The 19,430-nt window shown below is 35.7% G+C and overlaps 1 protein-coding gene across 4 annotated transcripts in view; it reads left to right on the forward strand.

Moving 5' to 3' along the window:
* VPS13B (vacuolar protein sorting 13 homolog B) overlaps positions 1-19,430 on the forward strand; it is a 460,107-nt gene that overhangs the window by 383,601 nt on the left and 57,076 nt on the right. For all 4 annotated transcript variants that reach the window (XM_082753129.1, XM_082753131.1, XM_082753130.1 and 1 more), the window contains exons 40-41: positions 9,512-9,708; positions 17,534-17,715. In XM_082753129.1, coding sequence (XP_082609255.1) covers positions 9,512-9,708; positions 17,534-17,715 — 379 coding nt within the window. The remainder of the gene's footprint in view (positions 1-9,511; positions 9,709-17,533; positions 17,716-19,430) is intronic.

Genomic DNA, 19,430 nt, shown 5'->3' on the forward strand with positions numbered 1-19,430 from the left:
AAGCAACTGTTATGTTTAAGAGGGCTGAAGACTTGCTTTTAGCCTAAACCAATTACACTTCAAATGATCTGGATGTAAGCACCATGATGCTAGGCAAAATTTTGCATGTTTTCGAACATTAAGGCTCTGACTATTAATGATCAGTGTTGTCTTCATTTTCTTTCAAGAAAGGAAGTAGGGGCTAAAGAAGTTTCGGTGTTACACATTGAGTCCTAAGCAGATGTTGAAACAGAGCCTGTTCTCTTCAGAAATTCCAGCTTTAAGCATTAATTGTGAACTTCCTTGCTAGAGAGTAGGATTATCTCAGAATTCCCTATTTTGTTAATGTATTTTGTGTGTATAATCTTAATTATTTTGCTGTGTGATCTTAGTGCTCGCTGCATCAAAATGAGGCTGTATCGTTTGGACTACAGTTTCGGTGCAGTCTGCAGGGAGTTAAGCGTAACTCGTTGGGAATGTTAATGGAAGTTGTGCATAATTTGCCTGTGCATCTCACTGAAATTTACCCTTTGGGGTTACTGAGCTAGTGAAAATTCTACCGGGTGCCAGAAGACTGACGAAACCGTCAGATTATCTTAATGACAGATTTACACTCTCGTTGTGTTCTGTACTTTTCAGATTTTGTAACTCTGATTTATGAAACTTTGCAAACCAAAGTTCTTTCAGCCGTTCACTGATCTTGTGGCACTTTTTGTAGGAGTCAAGCTTTACTGTGGTCAAAATATCCCATGTACTGAAAATTATGCCGTACTTCATGTACTAACAGACTACTACCCGCAGTCCCAGAGGTGACTGCATTTCAACAGTATACTGCTTGCATTGTTAACAAATATGGAAACCTAGAAAATGAAAGTCTTAGGAAAAATCATCCACATTTTATTTATATCAGAAAAAAAAAGAATTAAAAAGCAGTGTAAGTAGCTAGGTCTCTAATGTAAGATGTCCTGTTTATATAAATTTGTCAATACTTAGCAATAAATTAAGAAAATAAGCAAGATCTTAGTAAATTAAATGAAATGCTGTAGATTTTGCTATTGGAGAAACGAGTGGTCTTCACATAAACTCTGTGTCAAGATAAATGACACTTAGTAGAAAAAATGGGTTTGACACTTAGTAGTGCATACATTTTCTTGTTTAAAAGAATGCTGCAGAAATCTTCTCAATTATAGCATAGCACTCCTCTCTGCTCTCTTAACAAAAGCTGTTAGTGTGTTTAATTTTTCTGTAATGAAAAAAGTCAGTATCAGTGACAGATTACATTACTATACACACCTGCATTCGTTCTGAACCTGCTAGCCTGATAAATTGATAAGATAAGTTGGTCACATGTTGTTTTTAAAAGGCAAAGAACAGAGTTCCTAATAAAAGAATGCTACATATTTCTTCTAAAAGGTTAAAAAGCATTTCTCAGGGCTCTTAAATTACCATATTCTGATACCAAGGGAAAATAAAACCTGGGCTTAGAGTCTTGTTTGTACTTAGAGGGCTTTCCGGACAGGAAGGCAATCTTGATGCAATTCAGTAAGCCACAATACCAGTGGGGCATTACAGGTGAAAAATTTGCAGCTGTACCCCTCACCACAATGTATTACAACTGTACAGTGGAATATTTCCTGTACAGAAATAGGGCTTGGTTAACTTTGTTTCCCAAGAGTAGATCACATTAAAATGTTATAAAATCATGATTTCCTGCATTTGAATACTTGTGGTTTCTCAACTGGTTCCAATATTACAAAGGGTTTTTTATAGCTTCTATTAGTTGAAGATGTATAGAAGCTTTTTCTTTTTTTTTTTTTTTTTCCCAAAGTCAGCTAAAAGGCAGTTATGTGTTTTTTAAGAGCAATTTCTCTCAGAAGACAGGAGTTTTCTTTCACATCTCTTTATTATAATTGAGTTTTTAATATTTACTTTATAAACTGCAGTACAGATGTAAATACAAGCAAAATTAAATAAATATGCTAATAGTACCATAAATAAATTCATTAAATGGAGTTGAAAAAGACAAGGTATTTGTTATTACTCAGTAAACAAAATAGTAGCTATTTTCTTTATTCAGTCAAAGGCTTCAGTGTGTATAGGAAAACAAAGAAATTAGGCAGATAAACAATTTGGAAGTGAATATTTTAAATTGAACGTGGTTTAACAAAATGTGTCTTAAAGCTAGAACACTTCAAAGAGGAAAAAAGCAAACTGTAAAGAAATAATACTTTTTTTAAATTTTTTAATTTCTCCAGTTCAGTATCTGATTATTACTGGCTGTTGAAAATTAAGAGCATGCCACTGTGGAATAACTTTTACTGCCCAAAACATATGGGTATTTAAAGCATTAAAATAGTGTCAAAGTAACAGAAAAACATAATAAAAATACAGAGAGGATTGCAGTGGGAAGACAGCAAATACTTTGAACACCTAAAATGTATTTAATCCTAGTACTAATGCTAATACTAATAACCTATTTTTTTCCTATAAAATACTTTTTTTTTTTCTTTTTCTTTTTTTTTAATTTGGATTTTTCATGAAAAGAGAAAACTGGTGGTCTGTGGCTCTGCTCAAAAAGGTTTTCTACACTGGTATGATACAATGTTAGCCCTGAAGAATGCTAAAAAAAAAAAAAAAAAAAAAAAAATGCAACTAACAGCTTGATTTGTAGCATGATTGTTCAGTGTCAATCACATGAAAAAATAAACATACATGTCTATTTTGAAGTATCCTACTATCCTACAGTTGTACAAAATATTCCAGTGGTCAGATCAGATTGTGTGTGTGATGTAAGCAGGTATAGTAAGGAGGTTTTATTAAATATTTTCTTTTCAGCATGTTTTTTACGTAATTAATTTTTCTGTGTATTTTTTTCTATTTTTATATAAATCATAGTTCAAAACCAAATTTAAAATTAAAGTTCTTGGTAGTTACTGCCAAGAATTTTCCCTGTATAAAAATCTGGATAGAGCTTTTTGTTTTCTGCTGCTGCTACTTCTGTTCACCTGAAGGCAGAATTGTATTTTTAGGGCAGTTGGCCCTGAAACAGGAAAATATCCTAAAAACGGAATAGCGTTATTACAGAGCAATCAGTTTATTCATGCTCAGGAAGCTCGAGTTAAAATCTCAGCATGGGTTGGCGTCTGACACAAAGTGCTAGTTTGTATTGTATTCTGCCTCTCGTTCACTTAGGTGGCCCTTCTCAGAGAAGATAAAACACACACATGCTTCCTGTCTTCTGTGTATGTTTTCTTGTACAGTAGTTGTTTCTGGAACAAGAGTAACTTCATTTCCAAGAGGAAACACCCACCATCTGAGGGACTGAGACTCAAGAAATGAGCATTTATTCTGCAGAAGCTTATTTTCCAGCAAAAACTAAAACAAAACATAAATTAAAAGGATGCACCACTGAAAGCAGCATTAAGCACATTATTCTGTAACCAACCAATAATATCTTTCTCTTTAGACAGCTGTATGTATATATTTAAAGGTCTGGTTTTAATACTGATTTTAAAATTAAATGTTCTAGTTTTTAAGTAATAAAACCAGCATATTTTAATATAACTTTAATTCAGCAACCGCAAAGAGCTAGGTGGATGGCTATAGTGTTTTCCTAGACACAAAAACGATGTCTGCGAGAGTGATGTGATTAGCTAAGAAATTGAGATATTTTAATTATTTCTGTCTTAATGGCAATAATGTTTGAGACCTGTTTGATGTTTGAATCCTTCCTGTTTGAGACCTGTCAGCATGAGGACAATATGTATAGTGAATAATATAGATGTAATACACCTGTAGTTATGTATATATGTAGTGTATATAATATATATTTAATATATATATATTTAATATATTATATATATATATATATATTATATACATGTGTATATATATATTTAATCATTTATGGCAACCTGGTAGCTTGTAGATGTCTGGCGTTGTCTAATATTTAGCTGCAGAGCTCAGCTGTAGAAACATACCTAGCAATGTTTGGTAGGCACCAGAGGCTTTTAAAGTCCAGATTAGCCAAGTGGTCTAAAGGTGGGAGGATAACATCAGGTCACAGGAAAATCTAGAAGCATGTTGTCATCATAAAAGCCTTTAAAAAGCACATATGGATCAACAAACCTTTTTCATTCTGTCTTATTCTGCCTAACTTCAAGTACAAATAGAGATTATCCATGTGGTCAATAAGATGTACAACACATGGATGAAAATATTAATAATAACATCGTGTTAGCAGATTATGTAGCTAGGCCTGACCTTCACTTTCCAAATAGGAATTAAATTATTCAGGTACAGATAAAGTGAGGCATAATACATGATGAAAAATTAAAAACATGGATCTATCACATTGTAGTGCACTAGAGGGGATATTTTTGTTGGTTATTAATACGGTCTTGCTGATAGATTAACAACCTTTCAGGAAATGACTTGAAGGATGCAGGTTTTAAAAGGGGGGTTCAAGTTTCTTTGTTATTGTTGTTTGCTTGTTTTGCAAAATATTTATGATAAAGGTTTCAAAGCAAAAGAGGTTCTGTTTGTGAAGAACTTATTTATGTTCACAGAGGTGATTCTTATAATGTCTATGCTAGTATAATACGTATGAGGATTTTTTCTCAAAATTGAGTAGAAGGAGAGATTTCACAGTGAATGGGAAACCACTCTCTCTTACTCTCCTAAGTCAAAAAAAATTCTGCTCCAAGGCAATTATTTCAGTAGAATTGTTTCTTTGTGTCCTGTCCTTGCAGGGAACAGAACTGAAACTGTCATTCCAATGAAACTGCTTTCCTTCCTGCCAGAATTATTAATACACCGTTTTCATTCTTAATAAGAACAGTTTGTCAGAAACAGACAGTTTTCAGATCTCCCATATCTATAGTCCACAGTGGTAAAGAGAAAAAGGATGAACCTTCAAATTTTCTTTTTGTCTCAAATTTATCTTAGCAACAGTTTTGTTAGTTTTTTTACAAGCACTAATAATTTAGGCTAATTTCATGTACCTTTTCACTTCTGCTTCTGATCTCTATTATTAATGAGGTTAAAAAAGCATCTGACTGATGTTTTTCTCTCTATTGCCAGAGTCATCCTTCTAAATAAGTGTGCAGTAGGATGTGCTTTTCTTGCAAAACTCAGCTTCGAGGTTCTTAGTTAAATTTGAGCCCAGAGTTAAGTAATAGTTTTATACACATATAGGTGACATAGGCAGTACATTAATGGCTCTTTTTGCATGTTATGGGTGAATAAAATCATTGTAATTCAGACTTCTTGAGAGTTAGGAAAGAAGATAAAACAATATGGAGAAGTGTCTCTTAATGTGTGTTTGTTGTTTAGCAAAGAAGCTTGTGGTTAGATACGCTTCTTCAGTGTTTAGTTTTATAGAGGCAGCACTAGCAGTAACAATTATCTGAATTATAGCTTAGGTTTTATTCAGATATTTTAAAGCAAAAATACCATATTTAATTCCACATGCGAGGATTTTTTGTTGCAGCTAATTCATTTATTCCCACTGCCTATGACTCAGTTTTGGGGTTATAGCCCATTTCCAGGCTTTCACAACTATTATTTTTGGCAGCTAATATTGCCCAGAGCTACCATCTTTCCTTAAATTTGCCCAGATCAGGCATTAGTAATAAACCCCCTAGAACAAATAAAGCTAGGTATGTAGGAATCAAAGGTTCTAAGTCAACTAAGTCTTTTGAAAGCTTCAGACTAGAAAGCTTAAAGTTTGGACAGTCCCAAAGCATGAGCTGTATTTTGTATAGGCTCTCACATACTGTATTTTGACTTTTTACGTCCAATGTGTAGATGACATCTTGAAATGTACTGTATCTTCCTCTGGTATATTTCTTGACATCCTGCAGTGAAGTTAGGAAAAATTTCCTGAGTAAAAGTAAATAGGAATAATCTTTTCAGCATGCCTACCAGCCTGCTTCAATTGGTAGATGGTATGTTCCTTCTGGCTGCTCGTACAGCTGAGTCCAGTGGTTGCTAATCTGCCTTTCCAAATTATTTAGAATTCACTTAGGAGGTTACCATGAAGTTCCTAAAAAGCAAGCGCACTATGTTAGGCTATACAAGAGCCTTAAGAGGAGTAGTTAATGTCTTTATGCCATAATAATTGTTTTGATCATTTTGCTTTGCCATTTTTTCCTCAAGATCAGTTTCCCTACCACCTACTGAGTAACTACATTATTTATTTTTTTAATAATACGTGTGAAATCTGTTTGGCTGTTGTGGTTTTTTTTCAAGCTTTCCCTCTTCCTTTATCTTCAGTGTTTATTTTCAATCCCTGTATTACTTTCCTCTAGCCTTACTAATGGTTTTAAGTTTTCATAATGCAGTGCCACTTGTGAAATTCCTTTATCATGCTCTTCAACAACTTCTTTCAGCTCATTAATCTTAGCAGGAATAGAATTTATCACCTTGCTTAATCTCTTTTAAAATGCCTGCTACTTGCCATCGTGTTCCAGTTTTGTGAGATTCTTGTTAGAGATTATTTTCCTTGCATATTGGAAAAAATATTATCTTGTGAGATGTAATCTGAAAGAAATAAATACTGTAAAATAATAGGATAGCTCTTCAAAACTTCTGTTGCACGTGTTAAATAACACCATTGACAAGAAAAATACCTTAGGTGTTGGGCCAAAGCAAGTATTCATATATATTGAATCAGACTCCTAAAATTTCGATGTTATTTCAAGACTGAGATTTAAAAATAAATGGAAATAAAGACTGCAGCTTGAATCTGTGTCATGTTTTCAGAAGTACCTGTGCAACCATGAAAGGCTGCAGTCTTTTTTTAGAAATGATGCAGATCCTTTCATATTCACATAATTTGAAGACCTTGTGGAAATATAGCAAATATTACTTTTTCTTTTTCTTTTTTTTTTTTTTTTTTTTTTTTTTTTTTTTTAAGTCAGATGTTTTATCATCAGTGGAGACTATGGAGGATTAGAAAAGATATATATGAGTGTGAATGGCTCCACAATGTAGTATGAAAGATAGCACATGATGGAAGGTTACTATTTATATGCTTAGTTAGCACAGGGATATTTCCCCAGATATATCAGTATTTGAATGAAAGGAACATAATTGTGGCATTGCAATTTTGAGAGTTTGTCCACAGGCATTAAAGCCTAAAAAATATTCAACATTGAGAAGTTTTGAAGAACTCTAAATGTGCTAAATTATGAAAATGATCCTAATTCAACTCTATAGTGACACTAAGAGCAAAAAGAATAAGTACAACTTGACTTGGAAACATAGCTACAAGCATAATAATGTAATGTTTCATATTACTGTTATTGTGCACAGTACCACTGCAGAGCTGGCAACACAGAACCAAGAAGGATGTTTTCTGGGTCACCAAACCCCGTCTTCTCCCGTCAGGGGCAATGTTGGTTGCTGTCTCCATCTTATTAACAAATCAAGCTTTTAAAAGCAGCCGTGATGAGCACAAAAGCTGTGTTCAAACCTCCGTCTTTCTTTTTTTCTTCTGGTTTCTAGCAGAAGCTCAATAAAAGAGCAACTCTGAGTTTTCTTCTTTTGAGAGCAACTCAGTTTTAACCTAGAGTTTCTCTGAACCTTTTCCTCTTTTAACTGTTTTTAACTCCTGAGGTGTCTGGAGAGACCAGTGGTCTTCCTTTAGTTTTCCTTGAATTGGTCCTCGACACTGCACAGATTCCAGTGTGAGCTGAAACACTTCTTACATAAATAATTGGAAATGCGTGCCAGAGTCCAGATGTGGCCCACTGGTGTCTTATACAAGTCAATTAATATTTGCAAATATCTCACGTGATGTTTCTCAGGATGGCATTTGCTTCTTCCGGGCATCGTCCTACTGCCTCATAATTTTCCAGCTGACACTTGGAGGTTTGCACCATTTTCGATTGGATATGCAGCTTATAAAGGATATATTGCTACCTTACGCATCTGATGTGCACTCTTTGATGTTAAATTAATCCCTTTTTTCTCAGACACACGTCTTTGAAATTATATTGGCATTCCTGATTGATAGTCTTATGCTACTCTATGTTACATATGTTAATATCATCAGACTTTTGCTAGCAGTTATCAGATTTATACTTTTTTTTTCCATCCTGAACTAAAAAAAATTTAGTGACTGTGGTTGCTGTTTTCAGTCTTCAGGTATCACTGTGACTTGACTGATGTAGTAAAAATCTCTGTTTCAGCCTTTGTGGTTCCACATGTTAATTCTTGCAAAATTCTTTGGTGGAGATTATTTATGTTCCTTTGCTTTCCCCAGCTTGAACCACTGAGCTCCCTGAATTTTCCTTCTTAACCTTCATTCCTATTAATTAATCAACCTGCTGTCACCTCCATGTGTACTGTAGTCCTTACTGAGTAACAAGAAAAAATACTCATGCAGCTTTTTTTTTTTTTTCAGTTGTGTCTAGATTTATTTCAATTTCTACCATGTTCCCAATGCTTTCCTGGTTATTTATATTTGTGTGTATGCACACATACACAGATTAAAAAAAAAAAAAAAAAAAAAAAGGAGTATCACATACATGTGAATACATATGGTTTGTTTTTTTAACTATTTGCTTTCCAGCAACTCCACTTTTAGTATTTCTTGGGCATGTAAAAGTGTCGTAACTGTGGATTTTTGTATCTTAATTGTAGAATCTTCCTGTCTTACTGAGTTAGCATTTATTTTAGATTCACATTTTCATTAACTTTCATAATATATTTTAAAAAATCTAAGACACACTCCTTTAAAATTTATTTTTTTTAATTAAAATTTGTTTTCTGATTTATTTAGAAATGTTTCTGATTTCTTTCTTTCCAGCTCAGTGAAGCAGCCAAGAATAATGGAAGTGGTTTATTTGCAGACTTAAAATTAGGGATGTGATTAAACTGAAGCTACTATGTCTTTATTAGGCTTGGTTTCCAAAAGCACACAATCGTCTAAATTGCATATTCCATGAAATAAAAGATTGTGTGATTACGAGTACATTATGATTTGTCTCAGGATTTTTATTCACATCTTGACCTTCCGCATGGCATTATGTTGCCCATCAATATTTTTCCTTCTGCATCTTTGATGATTTTAATATGGCAATTAATAAATTAGTAATTAACAAGGTGATATTTTGGTATGCATTGCAACTAAGAGCTACTTCAAATAAGAAGTAATTTTTAATGATGATTAAAATATCCTTGACAATACGCTATAGTGACAGCTGATGGGTTTGGGTTTTTTGACTGCATAATACAAATCATGATTCATTGCATTGTCTTTGTTATTCTTGGGTACTACGGAGCAAATAGTTATTTCTGTACCTGGTAAGAGAAAGCTTGAAATGTTATGCTGCAATGAAATTCAAATAAACATTTTAATTTAAGTCAAGGCAGCACAGAATCTAAGTAACAGTTACAATTCTGATTTTCCACATTGCAGTTTTTATTTAGTTTAGTTAGTTTTCCATTTTTTGTATATACAGTAAATGCCATTATATTAATGATGAAGAATAAAGTAATTAACGACTTCTCTGTTTTATCACAGATTCCTTGCAGCTTGGAGTACTGGGATGAGCTTCAGAAATCATTTGTTGCATTCCGGGAATTCAGTCTGTCAGAAAGCAAAGTCTGTGAACTACAGCTGCCCAGCATCAACCTTGTGAATGATCAGAAGGAGCTCATAGCCTCCGATCTTTGGAGGATTGTCCTGAACAGCAGTCAGAATGTGGCTGATGACCAAAGGTAATCTTAAAGGAGAGGGGGGTGGAAACAGAAATCTAATGCTACACTCTTGAGAGATCTTTCTCAAGAGACTTAGGAAATAAAATACTGTTTTCATACACGGTAAGAGAAATGGATCTTAAGCTTTGGACTGTCGTTCACCTCCACACAAGGTCATGGAGTGTGTGCAAAAAGAGCTCTCTTAGATTTGCAGACAGCCTGGAAGCATTATAATTTTCTGAATTCGAGAATTACTGAAAAGTGAAGAGAATCAGTTAGGCCGGGTCCTGAAACTGCACAAGGTATTAAAATTGGGTGATTTACAAAAGGAGACTGAGACGTATAATGTACTGCGTTATGTACTGTACTACAGTGTATAATGTAGTGATCATTCTTCTTCCATGTATCTCCCCCATACATCAACTTTTAACTGACCTCGGTGCGAGCCAATGACTAAAACAAGCCATGTGTCTATTTAATATATTTATTTTGTAAAATCTAGTTCTTCAAGAATAATACACTTTTATTTACACTGCTTGCTTACTATGCTACCAGTAAAAAAATTTAATTGGTGTTTTCAAACACTGGGGATCAGTTTTTCATTACGTTTATAGCTCACAGCTTCCAATGTTGTACATTGAAGTTCTGTCATTGTACGCTCTGAATTCACTCTGTAGTCATTCAGTTATGGTTACTATGCAGAGTCAGAAGAAATAAGTGCAAGGTCACTTCATAAACAGCAGTGGAATTACTGTCGAAGACCTTCTTAACATCTGTATTTAGAGCAGAGAACCCAGAATGACCTTGTTGAATCATTGGTATTTGCTGATTGTTGATGTCTGTGTATGAACACATGCTTGAGTGCATGTGTAGTATTCACATATATGTACATGATGCTACAGAATTCAGAGAAATCAGGGAATATGAACATGGCTAACAAAATCAATGAAGAAAATTAAACATCTGGTTTCCATTAATAGTATCAGGTTGGAAATGATTTCTTGATGTTAATTGTGAAAGAATGCATTTTCATCATTGAGAAGTTAAGTGTTTCAGACAAGGTTAATTCCTCTGAATGTGGGACCTTGGCAAAATTGCCTTCCTGGTCAGCTTAACACCACAGAAATGTGAACTCGGTGGGAACTGAAAATGAAGTAGTGAAATTTAGTAGATTTTTTTTTTTTATCAAGGCATTTTACACTGTAATCATGTGTATTGTTTTTTGCTCAAATAGGGTTCATCACTATAAGCAGTATTTCATTCAGGGAGCTCTGATAAGCTGATGAGTAGTAATTCTTAAGAAAGAATCTAGGGTTAAAATGAAATACAAATAACAACCAAAAAAAAAATCATAACACCAGTTTGGACTGTGTTTAACATCAGAAATATTTTAGAGCACAACATGCATTCACCTGCCCAGAAGGCCTAAACTCATGAGTTTTCAGCTAGAAGCCTACAAGCCTTTTGCAGAATAGTGAACATCCTCGTTGATTTTCAAGATAAAAATTGGGTAACAATACTGAATGGTGTTGAGGTACCAGAAGACTCCTAGGAGGACAATTTCTCTGTCCACAACAATGACACTGTGTTCTCCAGGTTGTATGTATACACAAAGAACTAAACCAGAAGCTACATCTGAAAGAACAGGATTTAAATTGAAACAGCTCACTGAATAGGGAAGGCAGGAAGGAAAGAAGGCAGTAAAAAGCACGCACTACACCACTTCAGCATTTGAACATAAAAATAAAATAAAATAAAATAAAATAAAATAAAATAAAATAAAATAAAATAAAATAAAATAAAATAAAATAAAATAAAATAAAATAAAATAGGGAAGTTGAGGGAAGGTGCCTTGAATTGCCAGCTCTTTAGGCACCAGCACAGATACTGCAGTCACTAGCCTGGATGTTTTGGTGGTCTGATGAATGTATAATTATTTTATGAATTTAAGCCTAAATATGCTAACAGTAGAATGGAAATTTAAGAATTCATGTGGGTCAGGATGAACTCCCTTGAGAAGCCAGGAACCAGAGGGGTGCATGAGGCAAGCCTTCAGTTTCAGTGAGAGAAAAGGCTGTATTCCCTGCAGTTTTGGGTAGAAATTCAAACTGATCTCTCCTTATATGAACTTTAAATAAGGCTGCATGCAAGCTTTCTTAAGCATGAACTGATGTGGAAGTAGTAGTCCTGATTAGTCTGGAGTGAGCCTTCTCAGAGAAACTTAGCGGATCGGGAAAAGAGCAGCTACTCCTTGTAGATGAGGCTTTGAGCCATGGTGTTTGAGGCCCAGAATCTATTTCATGGAGGTAGAGCAAATAATGTCAATGGCGTATCACTGACCTGGATGTTTTGAGACCGTTTACAACTACTGAAATACATGCAATGACAGCTAAGGAGCAGAATACATTTAAGGTAAGAGTTAAGCCCCAAAGGATGAAGTCCAGTTAAAGAGAACTCCTTGTTTAGGAGATGATATTGTGGACTCACAGGAAGGGCAACCTTTCTAGACCCCTCAGAGGGTAGGAAGTTCATGTTAGCTGTAGCTCTTGTCTTCATCAAATGAACATACTGCAACCAGCACGGATGTTTTCTTGTGACCAAGCACACTCAAATGTACTCGATATTCTACCTGACTAAAAAATCCCCAACTTTTTATTTTTGAGAGAGACACTGCCCCATGTCTCAGTAAGTGTCCAGTGTCGGGCTTCTTCCTAAAGCAAACAAGTGTTTAACATTAGATTTTGCATACTTGTGAGAAGAACCACAAGGGTCAGTGCCAACTGTTAGACCAGGGAGCTTCAGGGCTGAGAGGTCTGCAACTGAGAGTGAGACGCAATGACTGTATAAAAGTTGAATCTCTGTTTGCCTGTGGACACCTGACAATTTGACATTAATAACATGATGAAACCACACGACTGATTAGAAAATTTTGTTCACTACTAATGGGAGAGGATAAAAATGCTTAGTCTTGTTGAAGTTTATTTTCTTAGTTTGATCTTCTATTTTGGGTCAGACCCTAACAGCTGCCATATGCACACAGCTGCTGCTCAGTGATAATATTTTTTGCTTCAAATTCTACAGGGTTGTGGGTTTTTTTTTGTTATAACCTTTATGATATGCTAATTATTAATACTAGAGAGCTGATCCCTTGTGTTTTAAGTACTTTATTGGTGATTCCTAACATCAGTAATAAAGTATGAAATGTATATGGCTCGTGTGACAGGAAAACAACCAGGTTTGTGAGAAGATGTGGATCCAGCTGATATGTTGAGTAGTAGCTGGCAGGCTGAAGTAGTATCAAGCACAGTGAATATGGGAACATGCAACAATGTCATGATCCAAATGCTGTGGTATGCAAGCTCTTTCTGAGATTGATCAGGAAGTAATTAGAAGTAGAAAAATCAAGGAGCTATCTGGCTGTAGACATAATACATATGTGTGCATTGTTTATTTTTAAGAGTATTGTAGGTCATTCATTGAACAATGAATAAGGTTTGAATGAATATTCACAAAAGTTTAGTCAATGAACGAACAAACTTGAAATCTTAAGTGAAATAATTTAGTATCTCCTTGGGGTTTTAGTGTCGTGTCTACGGAAAGAATCATATCTGGCATAAGTGACAATTCATGGACAACCTTAAAATAGGGGATTAAATGGAAATTATCTTAGAATACATTATTTTTATAGGTTACATTTGCATTTTGCAGAGCTAGCAAGTTATAGTTGAAATGGCTTTTATTTAGGGCTCAGTTTGGGTGGTGAGACACTAAAGCTGCTCCCCAGTTTGGTAGGGAAGAGTTTATCATTCTTTGTTTAATTGGGTTACATTCCAAGATGTTTTATACACTTGTGTATCTCCTGTGTAATGTAAAGAGTATTTTTATAATTAATGACATACTAATGTGAAATAGTAATAGAAAACACCTTAAAAGACAAACCATGAAACAAGTACAAAAACTTTTAAATAAGCCTTAAATTGCCTCTTTTTATAAAATTAAAGTGAGAAATCATGATCATGTTTCCTGCTAATTGTTTTAGCTTTTATTCAAAGTAGATGATGTACTGGATTTTGACCTCCAACAATTTGAGTTCAGACCAGCATTTGAGTCATAAATTAAATGCGTTAAGTGGTCCCTTTCTTCTTCCCAGTGGATATTTTCCCATGTTGTGGTTTCATCACAAATGGCAGTTCGGGTTTAAATATTCCACTCTTAAAATAACAAGAATAATGCAGGTCACTGTTAAGTCATTGTTCCCAGTTGTCATATAGCTCGCTTGAATTGCTTTGCACGATGTGAAATTATCGTACTTTATAATATATAATGACTTCAGCTATAACTATTTTCCATTTTAAAAATGCTGATACGTAAGGGTAATTAAAATAAAATTCTGGTCTTCTGAATCAAATATTTTTTATTTAGAATTTCCTCTGGTTCTGTATCCCACAGTGTGTTGCCCCTAGTACGACACAGCAGAAGCCATCTCCTCCTTTTCTCCCCAGCTGAAAAACGGTGGACAGGCCCCAGTGCATTTGGTACCTCTAGAATAGCCAAGAGAATGTGGGATTATTTTGTTATTGTATCATTGGATGCACAAATTTCAGTTTCACAATCAGATCTACCTCTGTGCTCTGGGCAGCTAGGATAACACTGATGAAAGAATCTTCATTGTATCTCTTTACAGATAATTTCCAGAAGGTGATATTCTCTCTGTAGTATGACTTTTCCTTCCAAAATGTGTTTTAACCTACATTTTCCTGCTCTTCCCAGTTCTTCACTGCCAGCACTTGTCCCTTCCCTAGCACAGGAGGTGATGCAAAGCCAGTTGCATCTCAGGGAGCAGCATTGTTCTCCTCTCATTTGCTTTTTCTTTCTGGCTATTTTTTTTAAGGATTCTGAAGTTTGTTAGCGAGTCATGTCAATAGTGGGACCTCTTGGTTTCTAAGGTGACTCTTCGTGAAGAAACAAAAAGCAGATTTGAATCTTCTTGTTCCCAACATCATAAATTTCAGAATATTACCTCCACTTGGTCTGTTGCTTGTAGGGCAGAAAAATCGGAGCAAAGTATTTCCTCCAGCATCAAGCATTCCATTTTGTCCTCTAATCACTGGGGCAATCCCAAGCACAAATACAGGCTGGGTGGGGAATGGATTGAGCACAGCCCTGTGGAGAAGGACCCGGGAGTGATGGTGGATGAGAAGCTCGACATGAGCCAGCAATGTGTGCTTGCAGCCCAGAAAGCCAACTGCGTCCTGGGCTGCACCAAAAGCAGCGTGGCCAGCAGGGCGAGGGAGGTGATTGTCCCCCTCTGCTCTGCTCTCGTGAGACCCCACCTGGAGCCCTGCATTCAGCTCTGGGGCCCCAGCACAAGAAGGACATGAACCTATGTCCAGAGGTCCAGAGGAGGGCCACAAAGATGGCTGCAGGTTCAGAGAAGGGTCACGAAGATGCTCAGAGGGCTGGAGCACCTCTCCTATGAGGACAGGCTGAGGGAGTTGGGGACGCTCAGAGAAGAGACGAGAAGGCTCAGGAGAGACCTCATTGAATCCTTCCAGTACCTAAAGGGGGCCTGCAAGAAAGCTGGAGAAAGACTCTGTGAGGGTGTGTAGTGATAGGACAAAGGGGAACATTTTTCAACTAAAGGAGGGGAGAGTAGACATTAGGAAGAAATTCCTCACTTCAGAGGGTGGTGAGGCCCTGGCACAGGCTGCCCAGAGAAGCTGTGGATGCCCCATCCCTGGAGGTGCTCAAGGCCAGGCTGGATGGGGCTTTGGGCAACCTGGGCTGGTGGGAGGTGTCCCTGCCCATGGCAGGGGGGTGGAACTGGGTGGCCTTTAAGGTCCCTTCCCACCCAAACCATTCTGTGGGTTGTGAGTGGGAAGTAAGAAAGGTTCCATCACAGTAAAATACTTAATAAGGAAGAAGCAGGTATATAACATTTGACTAAATAAGAATTTGGAGGTTGTTTTTTTTATTGTTAATATTTTATAAAAAGATCCATATCAAAAGGGAAGAAAATTGCTGAGCCACTGATAGATTTGTTTCCAAGGAAAATATTTTTTTTTAATTTCAGAAATAAATTCCTTTTTATTTTATTGCAGTAAGAGTTTTATAGCTGTTTTATGTGAAGTAAGACTTAATTCACACTATTAGTCTTTTTTTTTTTTTTTTTTTTTTTTTTTTTTTTTTTTAAGTTCCTCAGTTTGGTTAACATTTGTTTGCACCCCTCTACCGTTATTCAGTTTTCATTCCATACATCCCTGCAATTCTGTTTCTAATCAAAACGCAAAGAGCAAAAATTCTTACAATATTGAGTTATTCTGAGAGAACTAACCAGTTTCACAGATTCAAAAGTATTTAATGGTCTAAATCAAAATGTGAATTTTGGTGGGTTTGAAGATTGCTTTCAAGTTCTGTTGCAGCAACCTAAGGAATACCCATGGAAGAGCAAAGAAAAACATCCCATTTCTCTGACTCTAGTCCAGTGCCATAGATGTTTTATCATGTGAACACAAAGAAAGAAATTATTTCCAAAGGTGCCAGTTCATGAAAGACCTGCAACGCTATTTTTGAAATGCAAACAGGACACTGAAGGCATAGAGAAGCATCAAAAAGCAGCTGAAAACTTGATTAAGGGAGCTGTCTTTCATCCTTCAGCAACCTAATCCATTCCTTATATCCTGCCTTGATGCTTTGGTAACTAGCTTATCTTTATTTGAGTTTTACTGCTACACAAGCATTTAAATTTATATCCGCAAATCTAAAGCTGGATTTCATCTTATAAATAAATACCATACTAGCTAATTATTGTAACACAAAATACTATTGATAAATTTACCCATCCTTGGACTTTCACACATTAAAGATTAATGTTTTGAGTGCCTACATATTTGTGCCTAATTTTGTAGAGGCACTCAGGGAATAAGGAAAATTACATTTTCACAAAAATCACAAAACATGTCTATTTGAAACCCAATATTGAAATTTAAACTATTTTAAAATAGAGGTAGTATTTGACTGAGGATACAGACTTAATTTTCAGGTCTTAAATCAAGATTATGCTTTTAAGTGAAAACTCTTAGTGCCAAACTGCAAAGGGAGTGAGAATGAGGAACATTAAGGATAAATTTGGCTTAAATTAGAAAGTTTATTTGTACTTCAGTGGTGTCTTAGCAACCTATAGAATTGTGATACAGTTTTTGTTTCTCTCAAGAGACTGAAAGATAATGCTTGGAAATATTCGTGGGGTCAGGAACACTGCTAGGAAAAAAAAAATCAATGGGGTGGCATTTTAAATGTATAGTAAATATGTTGTAATAGGTGTTAGTAAAAGGCTCTGGGCTGACCTTGTAACAGCCAGAGATTCTTTTTTTATGGCTGTAGAATGAGAAGGATAATGGAAAGAAAACTTACAGGGACAAGGTTTTAACATAAAAATAGTTAAGATGGTTGTGAGTTGGTTTCCTTAAAATTGAATGAAAAAATTGTTGTCTTGGCCACATTAACTTTCAGATCATTTTCATATGTACTTTGTTTAGCTATTTCAATTATTAAATATAATTGGTATCTTTAATTTTTATTGTTGTAGATATGCTTTGTTTCTGTGATTCAGGTGTTTCGGTCAGTAAATTGAACATTCGCTCTGATACAAGCATTTTTGGATTGCAGTCTTGTCTGAGATGTTCTGCTTAAGGAAAAATATATACGGTGACATTAGTAGTTAAATGTGAAACAAAAAGATGACATTGGCTGTCTGAAAACCAACGTGACACATGTTCCATTCCTACTGTAAAGCAATAAAATGCTGCAACTGCTGAACCACCACTTTGTTCTCTGCCTTCCACAGCTCAGAAAGTGAATCCGGCTCACAAAGCGCATGCGATCAGCTTGTAACTCCTACAGCATTAGCAGCTTGTACCAGGGTTGACTCCTGCTTTACTCCTTGGTTTGTGCCATCACTTAGCGTGTTGGTCCAATTTACTTGTTTGGAAGTCCACCTCTGCCATCACCTTGATCAACTAGGCACAGGTATGTACTCCTTCGTGTAGAATAACAAAAGCAAGTGGTTCATATGTACTGCTTCATCATTATTTTGCTCTCTGTGTTCCCCTTTTCGTCTTTCAAAAAGCCATTCTTGAGATAAATTATCACCAAGAGCCACCAGTGGTACAGACTTAAGAGTAAAACTCATGATTTCCGTTCTGTGCACAGAGAGTAAATGCTGTAAGCAATGCAGCAAGCTGATCAGCCCCCTTCCTCCCTCAGGCATGGGTAACTGTAGAAGCAGCCCAGTTTTCCTGGTCTGATTAGTGGCAGCAGGTGCCACTTCATTTTTGAGCCATCTTAGTGGATGAATTTGATCTTCCAAATTTTCCAGCATATTATCAGTACTATTAAAATATTTGAAGATTTTGCAACCCGCTTAGTAAGAGTTCCTTGGAAGAGCTCTGAGAACTGCAGATTTAACTGTTATTTCAATTATGATCACTTCTGGAGCTACATCTGGTTTTGTTCAGTACTCTCTGTCACTGCGTTAATGGCAAATACATTCCAAGAGATCTTCAGATTATTGTCTGATTTTAAAATGCCAGGGATGCTTTCCTTGGAAGATGAGCAAATATCTTAGATAAATTTGACAGGACCAGCTTTTTTACTCTATTCGAGAGTAGTTTTGGTGGTTTTGTTTTTGTTTTTGTTTTTTGCAAATATTATAATATATTCATCAAGTCATACCAAGTCTGACACTCAACATCTAGCAAGCAATTATTTGCCTGTCATCTACCTCTGTCTGTACATAATTGTATTCACTATTGCATTCAAATTCCAGATGCTTGATCTTGAAAATCACATGCACTGGAAAAAGCAAAAATTCAGATTAAAGTCAAACACAGGTGTTTTTTTTCAACAACGACTGAGTTTGTGCTGATGCTGCTGTTGTTCTTGATATAGCACCTAAAGACTTTAAGATTTGGGGTTCTGCTATGCTATGTTACACAGAAAGGGAGCACAAAGCTTATTGTGTCCATTACAATTTATAGAATAATAGGGCTTGATCCTGGAAAGTGGTCAGTTTTTTGGTTTCAAATTTGTAGAGCACTTGAGCATATGCTAATTTAAAGCATGTGAGCTGTTGCAGCAATATAAATAATAGCATCAGTGGAAATACTCGCATGCCTAATGTTAAACAAGCAGCATACATGCTTTGCAGTGTCTGCTGCTGCAGCGCTGCACTTGCAGGACTGAGACTTCAGTGAATACGACAAAATCTTTTTGACAATATATTTCTAATGCTTTAGTCTCAGGATACGTTTTTGTTCAGTTCTTAGTATTATGGAGTAATATGTCATATCTCCATGTCTGTGGTCTTGGGTACTGTATAAATGCAGCAAGGACATATTTCTTCGTGGAGTTTATTAGCCTGCACTATCACAATTTCAACAAATGTTATATTTCAAAGCAATTTCAAAAATGTTATATTGCTGAGTTCTGTTGCATTTATAATGAGCAATGTGTGGAACTTCATATACATCTACTGTAGCAAAAGTTCTCACAAAAATATGGTCTCTGCGTCAAATGGTTGACAATCTGAAGTATTGTGTTGTATGTAGGTAAAACAGTTTGACTGTCTCTTTACCATGAAATGAATTTAGTTTACAATTACTTTTTATTTGCAGCTACTATTAAGTATAGTTTTCTTTTACATCTAACAAATGGTGTGAGTGGGATTAATTTCAGATTTCAGA

The sequence above is a fragment of the Aythya marila genome (genome assembly GCF_965140915.1).
Source record: "Aythya marila genome assembly, chromosome: 2".
NCBI classification, from domain to species: Eukaryota; Metazoa; Chordata; class Aves; order Anseriformes; family Anatidae; genus Aythya; species Aythya marila.